Below are 14,333 nucleotides of genomic sequence, written 5' to 3'. Positions count from 1 at the left end.
CTCAAGCACTGTGTAGGCAAAGGAGTCGAGTTTCCGGAGATCACTGAACGCAGCACCGAGGCTCTGGCGTCAATACGACGTAAGAAGAATCCGGGTGCGTGATGACAGCTCACCATGGTGACGACAGTTCCAGAAAATAAGCGCACAATATTATCCCTGCCCTCGTGGCTTGTTTTGTAACATACATATTTTAATACGGTGTCTTCTTCCAGTCACATGTCAAGTAGCTCCATTAGATTAATAGATACAGAATCTATATGGAGACAACAACACCATGGTGTTCTACAGTTCTTGTTTTAATTAAAAGTGAATTTATTTCAGAGTGTGTTTGTGTGTGTATATATATATATATACTTGTTTGGACTACATACTATTTTAGATGGATACCACTATCACAGCAAGACTTCATTATATCAGATTCAGCACCCAATCTAAAACAAGACAACCCCGTCAAATGGAACATAACACATCAAGCACAACAAAAACAAGCAAACACTTTACCCAGTTCCCCCTGAAGCAATTTGCATTTCCTCATCTCGTTTGTAGCTTGTTTCTTTTTTTATGTTTACATGGACAGCAACATCCCAGCTATTGGTCCTATTCTGAATAAGATATTATTCTGATTATGATGTTTACATAGAATATTCCATTCAAATTCACGTTTTACATGTTACAGAGCATTGTGTCATTGTGTCACAAAATGTTGTAAACCTCCAACAGGAAGTGTAATGCAAATAAGATAAATACATGTCTACTATGCTTCACATTATTTAAGTATTGCTTATTCTGGGTATGACCTTATTCAGGTTACGGTCATGAGATAATGCTGTTTACATGGCAGCATCTCATTCAAATTGTTGTCCTAATTGGGTTAATATCCGAATATTACTGTCCACGTTAACACAAACTCTAATCGAGGCATGAGTGTTGAGAGCTGACAGGCTGGTTTCTGAAACCGTTGATCTGAGGTTTTCACACACACACACCAGTCTGTAGAGTTTTCTTACAAAGGTGCGAAAAAACCCTGTTGACAAGAGAGGCCAGAGGAAGAAAGATGAGATGGCAGAGAGGCTACGCCAGCAGTTTATCCGTCTTTACACAATATCGAATGGATACGTAATGCACCATGTCACAAAGCAAACATCGTCTCAAACTGGTTTCATGAATATGGCAGAGAGTTCAGCTGCCTCCTCACTTGTCAGATCTGAATCCAGCAGAACAACTTTGGGACGTTGCAGAGCAGGAGATAAACGGCATGTATGTGCAGCCCAAAAATGTGCATACATTATGCGAAGAGGTTATGTCATCATGGATCAGAATGTCAGTGTTTCTAGCATCTTTGGGAGACCGTGTCATGAAGAGTCTGTTTTAAGATGAACGCATGTGATGTTATTTACAATTATTTGATATCCCAAGTGTCTGACCAACACATATTTGTTATCAAAGTGATCTGAACTGATTAGCAAAAGCTTATCTGAGCTTAAGGGCAGATCAGATGTATCAGAGGCCTGACGCACAGTGTATCCTATAATTGAATATCTCCCCCTAGTGTCTACTCCTATTACCTGCGACAGATATCTTCACCAAAAGTACAACACAGATATCTTTACCTGGAAAAACAAAATTAATTGTTCGACATATTCCCCCTGAAGGCACCAAGATTTGTTAAAAATTCCAATTTAGTATGTGATCCATGTGGATTGACTTTATCCAGCCCTTAAGACAAGATTGTACATGAGAGATAGGTGCATAACTTGAATTTCCCAGTTGTCTTGTTTTATTTTGTGTTGTTGAGGTTGGTACCAGAAATGGAAGATGCAACTGTTTTTGTTGCGATGTATGATTGTAATAGCAGGCATGAAGTAAAACAATTCTAATTGTCTTCTCTCTGAGGGCCAATAAAAAGCAAATTAAACAAGAAACTTTTAGTGGCCCCTGAAAATACACTAATCCCACTGTGTGGTAGTGACTCGGTGCATTTTATGTTAAATTCATATTATCAACATATAATAATATACAGTATATGCATCAGAGAGAAACAGGAGCCGGACACCAACTTTCAAGAAGGTTTTTATTGATGTGGTATCAATACAATCAAGTACTGTAGATTTTGTATAAGCAGACAAACATTTTTCAATCATAAAGAGTGCATTTTATACCCAAATTCTATTGCATAGAGTGCACGCAATAGCCTTGTATGACAAAAATCCTATACGTTGATACATTGTAAATGACACAAAATAGAAAATAAAAGTCCACAAAATAATCCTTCACAAACAACACTAGAATGCTAACTAGAAAATAGTAAATGCTCTTAACTCATCAATGCCGTTAAATACCATTTTATACGTTCTAGGCTTCGGTGGTCGGTTTTGGCATCCCTATTAAATTATCATAAATGTATAAATACATCTTCATTAATTTCATGTGCAAATGGGAATGACCGTTTGTGTTACTTGAAACTAAGACAAACAAATATCCCTTAAGAACCGAAGCGAGGCTGTTTTTTTCCCCATATTTTTTGTTCATTTTTGTAAAGAAAAACAAAACAACAAACACTGAAAAGCAGTTTTGTGATTGAGACGGTACACGGATCTAACTGACACTTCACTTGTGAAATGATTTGCACACGGGGCAAACTCTGCAAGCAAGTGACATTGTCTACGAAAACATAAGGAGAGCGAGTATTAGCCATGTGTAACTCACATCACCATGTCATATGTTAAAAAAAAACTAAAAAAAGAAAAGAAAAAAGAAGGTGACAAAAAAAAAAGGCAACATACAGTACATAACGAGCCTCGGACTGCCTTGTAGACCCACGTAACAATAATGACACATAGCAGTTGTAGGTGTGTTCATGTTATTAGACGGAAAAGGGCGAGAGCGAGTGCATTGTCTGCATTACATAAATGTAAAATACTGATTTGGCCTCCTCCTGGCACTGCTCTCCTCGAGCAACTTTAACTGTTTACACGTAGTGACGCAGCATGATTTGGAGAAACCATTGGTAATGAGTCAAACAGCAGACATTCATTTTGATTGCAAAGCTAGGTTTGGCACAATCCTTTCCGCACATTGACGTTCCCTCCATCAGGGTGTAAGGTAGTCAGAATTCAGTGTAATGAAAGCGTTATTGGGCGGCACGAGTTTGATCAGAATCCTGCCTGAGCTGAGGCATGTACAGGCACAGATATGGTAATATAAGCACCGGCGTTTTCATCGTTTAATCACAGCAATGTTGCCCAGATCTCTTCTTTAACGGCAATATTGAATAAAGAACTCGCAACACTTCCCCAACTGTCTTTTTTTTTTTTTTGCTCATGACTTGGTAAAACATAGAATTATTGCACACCATTGGAGCAAAATAGCCCATTCAGTGTTCACCAGGAATGTTATCTTCTTATCTCATTGTGTAAATTAAATTCCAGGATTTGTCTGTCTCCCATCATCGATCCATTACATTCATCACCTGTTCCCTTACTTTGCAAAGGCACTATTAGAAAGCATGGAATTTCCTTAACCCCCCCGCCCCTCCTCCAAAAGGATGCAGCACCATTTAAAAGTCAGATTTCTTGTGGAACATTAACAGGACTGTGAGGTCTTCCTAACATTTTGTCACTTTGTTCAAGTTTATTATTACCTTTGCGGAAGTGTTCAAGACCTGAATGCCAGGGGCCCAACGTGACACAACGACACACACACACAAACACACACAAACACACATTGACAGGGTGACAGAAAGGTACATCTAACACACACACACACACACACACACACACACACACACATTCAGCGTGTATCTTTAACGACTTATTCAACAGAAATGAGTGAATACATAGCTCTCACCTCTGGCCTACTACCTCTCCCAGAAATCTGGCAGGGATTTGTTAAATGTTACACAACCTGCGTTTCACAACCTGTGGGCCTCAGTCAAGTCCCTTTACTTATTCATCCAGTAAATGCATATCCAATCTCATTTCCAGCTGTACGCTTTGACATTAGTCAGTTCTGTCACATCCTGTCCTCATACTCACGGATGTTCCATTAAGCTAAATAATAATCCGGCCATTTCCGACACAATGGTTTGGGAATTAATAGAAAGCTTTTTCAACCAGAACTACAAATGATTCAGAATTGCTCTCATTTGCACGGGAACAAGTCACACGGACCACTCGCATCCAGGGAAGAAGTGGATCTATTTGATTTATTATGCTTTTGCCTCCTTTCTTATTTATGAGCATAAGTTGACAGCATCTTCACATGTTATGTAATACATGGTCAGAATGGGATTTTCATAGTATGGCAGTGCAGATTACTGACTTGGAATGTTAATGTTACACTGATTTATTAGTAGGTAGTATACCAATAGAAAAGTGGGGATGTCGTGGTTAGAGCACGTGAAGATGATGCCTGCCACATGGTGATGGGGAAATCAGATCCATACAAGGAAGCAGGGCCTTCGATCAATCTGTAGTTGAGTCCTTAAAATCCATTTTCATTTGCTCTCAGTATTTATTTTATGGCATGTAAACACTGACTGTATACATACATGTAATCCTTGCATGATGGTGTTGATCCTTTTAACACGGGTGATTTATATAAAATAATTCCAATATTGTAAGGCCATTTTTTCCTGGATTGTATTTCTGGACAGATTAGTAAATTGTGAAAAAAGACAAAGACCCATCGTTTAAAATGGTCACCAACTAAAATCAGAAAGATGCAAAGAAATCAGCACCAAACAGATGCCTATACCAACTAAATGTCAAACTATATATATCTCACGCTAAAACAAAGATTCAATCCCATTAATATTTTTTTTTACCAAATAGGTCAAATAAAAGAAAAATGTACTAAATGCATTCTTTTGCTATTGTTTGTCTATACTTCCTATGTTGTACTGTTGCTCTTTAAGTCAGTATTCTCGGTTTAAATAAGAGGACATGGGGAAAGTAACTGCAGCCAGAGGAACCAATCACCCCCCCACCCACCCCCACCAGGGTCTGGTGATGTCGTCCTTATGATGTCAGAGCTTTGGGCAGGATGTGCAGTCACACGGGAAGGTCTGTTACTAGCACATTACAAAGTAAGGCACTTAATAGTCTGAATTCAATAAACAACAACAACAACGATGATGACGAGGACCAAATAATAACAATAAAATTATGACAATATAATAATTAAAATAATATAAGCTAAAAAACACCAACATAAAATACAACCCAAAACACACATTTGAAGGACACTGAAACAAGGAAACACAGTATGAAATTCCATCCCCTGCTTTTTTTTTTACTTTCCATTTCTTTCACAAAGTTTGTTTTCTCTTTCGCTCATATTGTTGAGGGTGAGATATTTAAAGATGAAGGCAATTAGTTTGAGAATCGTATGGGTTTTGTGTTTCTATTATGGCTGCAGGTAATTTAGGTTTAGGGCTGCTCTGAGGTGCCAATACAGGAACATATTTGAAGGAGAGGACAAGGTTATGTGGGACAGAGCAGGAATCCTGAAAAGGAGGAGTGGATGTACTCGGTAGAATAGAGGCCATTTGCCTGATCCGAGGGCATCTGGATCCATACCTGGTCACCCTCCTTCAGCTCGAGGACAGCACTACCAGACGCCTGGTCCATGTAGCCTTTCTTGTATTCATCATATGTGTAAGTGGCTGGTACATTGTTCTTGTACAGTGCCACCCACAGGCTAGTTCCCTTTACATGCATATGGTATGCAAAGTAGTAGACGCCAGATAAAGGAGCAGTGAACATGCCAGTTGCAGGGCTGTAGGCATTTTGCCCATTGTAAAGGGTCCTGTCAAATTTGATTGGCATGCCAGAGGGAGGAAAAGGTGTGCTGAGAATGGCTGTGAACGCTGGTGCTACAGTGGCAGAAAGTGGAACTTGACTGTACACTGACCCCTTCCTGTCCCCTGGTACTTCATCCCCTTCCAACTGTGAATCTGTTGGCCCTGCAACAACTGTTTGGCCATTTCCTGAAGGACCAGGGGGCCCTGGAGGCCCAGGAGGGCCAAGGTTACCATTGAGCCCAGAAGGGCCTGGTTTCCCTGGAGGACCTTGTGGACCCATAGTTCCCTTCTCTCCCACCTTACCCAGTCCTTGAGGCCCTGGAAGTCCAGGTTCACCTCTTGTGCCAGGACCACCCTGTGGCCCCATGGGACCCATGGGCCCCTGAAGACCAGGAATGCCTGACTGGCCCCTGGGGCCTGGAGTCCCAATAAACCCATTCTCCCCTTTAGATCCTGGACCACCCATAAACCCTGGATTCCCAGGTAGGCCAATATGCCCTGCTTCACCCTTGGGTCCAGGTTTTCCAATTGGACCATTAAGCCCAGGGATGCCTTTTTCCCCAGACATGCCAGGTTTCCCATGGGGTCCACTGGAGCCTTGGTCACCTCTGAGGCCAGGCAGTCCAGGAGGGCCTTGGGGTCCCAGCTCTCCCTTCTGTCCTGGCATTCCATGTTTTCCTGGAAGTCCCATTGGGCCTTGAAGTCCTGCTGGCCCTGGTTGTCCATCAAGACCTGGCTCCCCAACTTGGCCCACCATTCCTTGCAGTCCTTTGTCTCCCGGGAAACCAGGCAGGCCACCATGGCCTTTTTCTCCTTTTATCCCACTCAGACCAGGTTTTCCATAGCCAGGAGTCCCAGGAAATCCAGGAGGACCCCTGGTTCCTGACTCTCCTTTTGGCCCTAGTGGACCTGGTGCTCCTGGTAGTCCATCTGACCCAGGCTTCCCAACCCCGACTGGCCCTGGAAGACCTTGTGAACCTGGAGTGCCAACCTCTCCTGGTTCCCCACGATCCCCATGGAGTCCATGGTCACCTTTAAGACCAGGCAGTCCAGGCAAACCTTTTAGTCCTGGTTTGCCTATACCTGGAAGACCAGGTGATCCTGTACTGCCCTTTAGACCGGGAGGACCCCTTATACCTGGAACCCCTGTCTTACCATTTCCATTCTCGCCCTTAAGCCCACGCTCTCCGGGTTGGCCAGAAATACCCTTGAGTCCTGGTTCTCCCCGTGCCCCATAGGGGCCTCTGATGCCTGGAAGCCCAGGTTTCCCATTCAGAGAGAGACCAGCTGGGCCAGGAAGGCCAGGCTGCCCTGGAAGACCTCTAGCACCTGGTTCGCCACGAGGGCCAACCTCACCAGTCAGGCCTGCCATTCCAATTGGCCCAATCTTTCCTGGAAGACCTGGAAGTCCAGGCTTACCAATTCCTGGAAAGCCAGGAGGCCCCTGAGGGCCGGGTTGGCCATTGAGGCCTGGCTTCCCCAGTCCGGGTTTTCCTGGAAGTCCTGCTGGCCCAGGTGGGCCTCTTGGTCCAGGTTTTCCTTGAGGGCCTGGTTCCCCCTTCACTTCCATCATGGGTGGCATATCTAAAAATGAGAAGAACATGTTGCTGGTAAAATAAAGTGTATTTAAAAACTGAAAAAGAAAACAGACAAATTAGAGTCAAATTAAGTTGTTTGTGTGTAGTGTATGTATCTTAGGGTTGGGTAGTAAAAAGGTAATCTGGTATATTTGGTTTTTATTTTTTATTACTAGATGTTGTTAATGTTGTTACCAAATACCATTATGTTGGCAATGTTGTTCAATAAAAACAAATCAAATTTTTTCGCATTTGCTTTTCATAGCACTTTTCAGAAAAGAAATACTAAAAATTCTTTTAAGGAATCACATAAACAAACAGACAAAATGAACATAAAAACATGTATTTTTTAAAATAAGATGTAGAATACAGTTTTGTAAATGTTTTGTTTACTGCAGCCATCTTGTGGCTAGAGATGGTATATCAGAATTTGGCAGTTGATTTTCGATTGCACTACTGTAAACCACTAACATTCTTTGAGAAAATAAAAAAATAAACTCTTTAAAATTCTGTAATTCAGAAATATTACCAAAAAATGAAAAATTCAATTCATATCAACACAATACGAAACTCTATCCTACAGCGTCCTCATGAAGCAGTTGGAACGCTTTGCACGATACTGCCACTTAGTGCTATTCCCATCAGGCTGTTAAAGGGGCCAAAATGAAAAACAATGGATGAAATATTTACCAACAATGGTTTATTTGTATTGCATGATATTGTTTTTTGATTCCTTTAACCACACATCATATAAGGGTGTATACAAAAGCTGTATTTGTTGAGGAAAAGGAGACTGCACATCTCTGTTGTAAATGTATTTGAAATGACAACATAATCAATTTTAATTGTTCTTAGTAACTGGCTTAGTTTGGATTAGTTTCCACAAAGTCCACTTCCAGTAGAATTCAGAAATTGTATATGTGTTATGTTTATTCTGAAAGATTCTGACGAATTATCAGACTCTTATTTCTTCAACAATTATCGTTACCAAAGTTACTTCTTGGTTTATTTACATGTACTCATGGCACCATACTGACACCTGCTGGGAAGAACACCACATTACACGTGAGAGCCACTTGTGGATGCACTTGCAGGAGAGGAAATAAAACAAGCTACTGCTCAGAGCAAATGTTATTGATGTGACAAAAAAGCGCATTTTGCAGCAGTGTTGGAGTAAGGACCTAGACACAAGAAATGTGGCACAATGAACAAGCCAGGTAAAAGTAGGAAAGTTAACAAAAAATCCACAGAGGTCATCTGATTATCTGAAGTTCCACACTCCTTTGAAGACAAACGTGTCACCAGTAAGACAGAGGAAGAGAATCTGAAGAACCTGGATGCCACTCTGCAGTGATAGTAGTAGATAATAGTGCTTGCGCATTGTGGGAACTGTTGGGTTTCTCTATAAATATTAAGGTATATGATTTGGCCCTTAAAATTGAACTGAATGGAATTCCTTTTATATGAGTTCATTATGCTTTTTCCCATGGATCTTTTTGTGAAGCACTTTGTAACCTTGTTTAAATAAGTGCTATACAAATAAAGCTATTATTAATATTATCCTACTGACCTACACTAACATGTGCATTGCTCATGTCTATCCTCCTTGATACGCCAGGCTTCAATTTTGCTTAAGACATCCAAGATCACCCGTCAACTTCTTCCTTTCAGCTCAGATCTTGTTCACATTCCTTATAACCTTAGTTAAAATACACAGACACACACACACACAGACACACACACACAGACACACACACACACAGATGACTGAAGTTGTATGCTGTTTGCGGTCACATGGCTCCACAGTCTAGGCGAGTTTAGTCGAGTTTAGTCTAATGTTGACAGTAATTGGATGGTGGTTAGTTACAGTGACACATGCAAATACCCGTAGTTTTAGATAGCACTCTGTTTTATTTACTGTTCAATGTGGTTTACTTGTGTTTATGGTGCAGCCTCTTCGTTGAGTGCCAATACGATTTATGGCCTCTTACTGACACCTGGTGTCAAGAACAACACATTACAAGTGAGAGTCTCTAAGAAGCGCCTGTTGCAGAGGAGATGATATAAGCGAAGAAGTCTCTCTCTGTCGTATTAGTGTTGTAACTTGCAGTTTGAGTAGTACTCGGGAAGATTGATTTGAAAATGCTTGTTTTTAATGCCCTGCATGGTCTGACACCTCAGTGTCTCCGCCCTGCTTGAGCCATGAACCAGCTGATCCCTCAGATCAACTGGAAAAAGCCGGCTGATTATTCAGTCTCCATGAAAACTGGTGAACATAAAGGTGATATCTGACATCATAATATCAATAATAGGAAAATGAAAACTCAAATTTCACGCTTGTCAAAAGAAAAATTAGAAATTGCTCAGAGGACATCTAGAGTCCTCTGGATTCACTTTTATATATTTTCGGTGCCTTGTGAATTTTTCCATCCAATGCATAATATCTTTTAGAGCATTCAGGTAATGTATCCATTCTTTTTTAATAACTGCTGGTTATGGATTGTGTGAGGTTACAGTTTTCCTGGCACAGAGTGGGCAGAAGGCAGAGTACATAATGGACAGGTCGTGAATCCATACGTAAAACAGTTCTCTGTGAGTTCCTGAGTCAAGCACTTCTTATATAATAATTAGATAATGCTTCTGTTCTCCAACTGACTGACGTGAGAGCTCTTATCGGGTTTGAGTGTGTGTGTAAAATGCAAATGTTTTTGTTTTGTGTAGCAGACAGAAAACTCTGGACTGAGGACGGATGCCATATGAACTCAGAAACGGTCTCATTATTCTTTCCCAGCAAAGTGGAGCAGAGCGGAGAGCGAGGCCGGGCCAGAGAGAAACACAAGCCTGGTCTGCAGAACACAACAACAACCCCGAGCCAGTTTCTGCTGACTTGTTGTTCCACTGCCTCATCTCAGAAACACTGGGCCTGAATGTCACTCTTCAAGGCGGCTCACACGACCCCCGGGGGAAATCCAAGCCTGCTCAGTCCTCCAGTCGTGTGAATAATTCCTCTGAAACTTGTATCCATATCAAAATAAACGTGTGACAGTTTATCACATTATATTACTCCTAATGCTTATTGGAGGGCACCTCAGCAGCAATAAATTACTCTTTCCATTCCTTTTAAGTAAGCTTGCAAGGAAAGTTCAAATTCCCACTCGATCCCTGAATGCAACCACAGCCCACTACTTCCCCCTTGTGGCAGTCGATGAGACTTGCAGCCTTTTCAAGATGATGCAGAAAAGGGTTAATGATCCTCAACAGAAAACAATAATAGAATTTATGAGTTTTATTGTAACAGTCATGACGTGTGTGAGCAGCATGACACGTCAAGTGGTTTTAAGCCTGAAAATTATAATAAAAAGTTCCAGAGAACACAAGCACATTTAATATAAGTGGTCGTCTATGGCCCTACACACTGTATCTTACTTTAGGGGCTGTGGTCATCCTTCCTATTGTTTTTACTTATTCTATTCACCAACTTTATTGCAAAAATCTGCTAAAATGCTTAAAAAAGCTGAAAAAGCTGAACCATCAGGCAGATTATAAACAAAACCCTTAAAGGGGAAATGTGGCAGATATTAAAATGAATATCCAATATGTGTATTGTCAGTATCCATGATTTAAATTACAGACCGACTTCCCGCTCTAACTTTCATCCGTTCTTTCATTCACCGCAGGTTTTGTACAATAATGAGATTTTGGGGTCGCCTCATTTTAGGTTTCACTCCCACATACATGTTTTACATAGCGTGTCTAAACTTGTGGTTTGTCTACATAAGTGAGGGGGACACCTTCTGGCCGAACTGCAGTTTTGCACCACATCCAACAGAAGCAATTCTTTTTTTCTTTTTTTTTTTTGTGGAAATGTGCAATAAGCATTAAAGGCTCAGTCTTGTTTCCTGTTATGCAGCTCTGTGCTGTAAACCACCTTAATATATCACACAGAGAGGAAAGATAGGTGCTTAGAATATAAAGGCTTCTTCGTGTCTTAAGTAAGTAAAGTTGAGTTAATATGGCGCCTTTAACAGAACAAGCAACACAGTGCTTCACTAAAGTACAGTTTAAAACTGAAAAAAAAACAGACAATGCATTAGCACACATTAAAAACTCTATTTCCTAGAGGTTTTTACTTCATCTTTTCTATTTTTCCTCTTTTCTCCCTCTCTCTTTAGGCGAAGGCATGCTGGAATAGGTTTTTTGCTTGTTTTGCGAGCAACTAGTAAGCCCTGGTCAGATGACCTACAGGTGACCTGCTGGTGATGTGGAGTAGCAACAGGTCAGAGATATATACATGTCTGGCAATGGAGCGCTTTGCATGTTATAACGAGAACCTTAAAATCCATCCATCAATCCATTATCTATTCCTCTTAGCCTGTGAAGGGTCGCGGGGGGAGCTGGAGCCAAAGAGCCATAAAATGATTTCTGAATTTAATGGGGAGCCAATGTAAAGAAAACAGAATGGGTGCGATGTGGGTCATCTTGCTGAGTCCAGTTGTGATCACAGAAGTTGTGATAGTTGTGTTTTCAAATATATCTGTCTGATTATGCCCAGTAATTGTAAAACTGCAGCAAAGGTTGCAGTCTGACCCAAACTCCAGTAGATAAAGTGTCAGTTGGAATTTTAATGTTTCCCACAGGAGAAACTGGGAAGAGGAACTCATGTATTAGTATTGATCACATTGTCACATTAAATATCATATGTTACATTCTCCTCACTGACGTAGACAGAGAATTACCTTCATAGGAATAAACTAGGAATCTTTTCAAGTGCTATACGAATGCTACTGGACTTGCTTGTAGCTCTGGAAAACTTTTTACCTCTCATGCAAAAGATGAGATCGGAGGTGAAACATCTAAAAAAAACTCAAGTTAAGTCCTATTGCTTTCGTGCAGCAGTTGGAGATACCACGACCCATATGACTGAGGATTTGCATAGATGTAGAACATTAAATATCATTATCCTGGGTAGTATTTAGTAATCATGGTCTGACTGATAGCGCTATAGTAATGATTTACAACATGAAAAATCCAACATTTCTGTAAAAGTGAATAAAAGACCATTGCAGGAGATTGATTTAACACCTAACACAGTAGATCTAATGACGATTGTAAGCTATAAAATATATAATTAAATTAAAAAAGCTGAAATGATATATTGAATATGTTTTTTCATGCAGTTGTTTTCTTGTGGGATGTGTCAGATGTGCAATGTGCACATGTGACCACTGGGTGGCAGAGCAGTGCACTCATGTGAGGCAGATGAAGTCTAAGTTGCTCTCAGCCCAGAGTAAATCTTGTTCCTCTTTGCTCTCCACATTACAATTTAACAGTGTGGAAATTATTTTAGCAGATCTTTGATGTTTCTGTGGGAGATTTAAATCTTCAATTTCAGCAGTGAACTTGATCTCAATCCACCGTCAAACATCGTTTTATAACGCTGAAATAATAATTTGCTTTGCATTTCGCTTTGAAGAAGGGGCCTTCGATAATGCAAAGCACATTTCATAGGATCCAGAAATCCCATTCGCAGCTTGAGTCAAATTTGATAATGATGGCAGTGACAAAATGCACATTTTTTAGGGATGATTATTGCCACACGGCTTTTCTCCCAGTTCCCGTCTCTGACTTTTATTGAATCTATTTTTATTTCCTTCACACCCTCTTCTCTTCTTGCAGCTGAGGAGCATGTGTTAAACAATGGATTAACACCATCCAGATGGCAGGAGCAACAACTGGCCCAGTGGGCACTCGGGCCTCCATTAGGACCCGTCTAAAGCTACTGGACCCACACGTTCGTGAGCCCTTCAACTGCCTGAGAAGAAACGATAAACTAAACCTGTGGCTTTAGTGCAAAAGTCTGTCCTGCTCATGGGCTGGACTCCCTATCAGTTACACATTAAACTGTGATGATGGAGACCTCTTTGTTCGAAGAAGGTAATATTTATCCTTATTATTGTATAGGTTTGGAGACTTTGTGCAGACTGATCATTATCATATGATAATTATCATGCTCACTTTGGTGCAAATAGCTGGAAAAAGATCTCAGGCTGCTGCCAACAGGACACTGCATGGAAATATGCTGTTTGCAGCAAATCACTTTGGGCCATGCAGGGACTATTTTGTGAACATGTTCGAGAATACTTGAGTTGATATAAGAGAGACACAGAGACAGGGTTGTATCTCACAGAATCAGTGTAAAGTATTAGTGCTTCCACTGACCCAGTGGACTGTTATAAAGTTTCCACCACGGCAGTTCATGGGCCGGTTAAGAGCCAGAGACTAATCTTGAACCAGTTCTTTGTGTTTCGACAGCCAAAGAACTGGTTCTTGGCCAGAAGAGAGGTTAGATTCTGTTCCAACATTTTGCTGGTCTGGAAGAAAGAACCTCTTACGTCAGGGGCTGAGGGCGGGATCATGATCAACCAGACCAATAAGACCAACCAAAGCATGACGACTATTTTTTTTAAATTCAGAGCTTGGGTCGTGTGTTATCTGCGAAGAAGACTGAACATTTGAAATAAAACTGAAAAGAGAACACTGGGTGATGACGTGGCTCTATGCTTAAAACCTATTAAAACCTCTACTGGTTCTTAAAAGCACCAGGTTTCCCTTGATCAAAAATGAGTGTAATGAATTGGACCTAGTGACCTGCAGAGTTGACGAGTAAGACCTTTAAATAAAAGAGACACACACATATACTTCACACCCACAGGGATGACTTACCAACATAATGCCCCTTGCCCTCTCGAAACGGGGGTCCAATGGGCCCTTTCATCATGGGCTGCATGTACTTCATGTGGGGTATGGGGGGATAGCCTCCAGCAAGAGCACGCCCCCCCAGCATCAGTAGCACACATACAGGAGCCAACAGCATGGTCACCAGCATCCCAGGCTTCAGGCGTCAAACACAAAGAACTGCAGGAGACAGAGAAAGAGGACAGGGAGTGTTTATT

General features: G+C 41.1%; 1 protein-coding gene across 1 annotated transcript in view; it reads right to left on the bottom strand.

Moving 5' to 3' along the window:
• Nucleotides 1-2,057: 2,057 nt before the first annotated feature.
• col8a2 (collagen, type VIII, alpha 2) overlaps nt 2,058-14,333 on the bottom strand; it is a 48,737-nt gene continuing 36,461 nt past the window's right edge. The window contains exons 2-3 of the mRNA XM_035182050.2: nt 14,104-14,295; nt 2,058-7,387 (exon numbers count right to left, since the gene is read on the bottom strand). Coding sequence (XP_035037941.1) covers nt 5,484-7,387; nt 14,104-14,266 — 2,067 coding nt within the window. The 5' untranslated portion in view covers nt 14,267-14,295 and the 3' untranslated portion in view covers nt 2,058-5,483. The remainder of the gene's footprint in view (nt 7,388-14,103; nt 14,296-14,333) is intronic.

This window comes from Hippoglossus stenolepis, chromosome 17, assembly GCF_022539355.2.
Source record: "Hippoglossus stenolepis isolate QCI-W04-F060 chromosome 17, HSTE1.2, whole genome shotgun sequence".
In the NCBI taxonomy this organism is placed as follows: domain Eukaryota; kingdom Metazoa; phylum Chordata; class Actinopteri; order Pleuronectiformes; family Pleuronectidae; genus Hippoglossus; species Hippoglossus stenolepis.
Note: the sequence above shows the minus strand (reverse complement) of the source record. Positions and strands in the feature narration are given on the sequence as shown.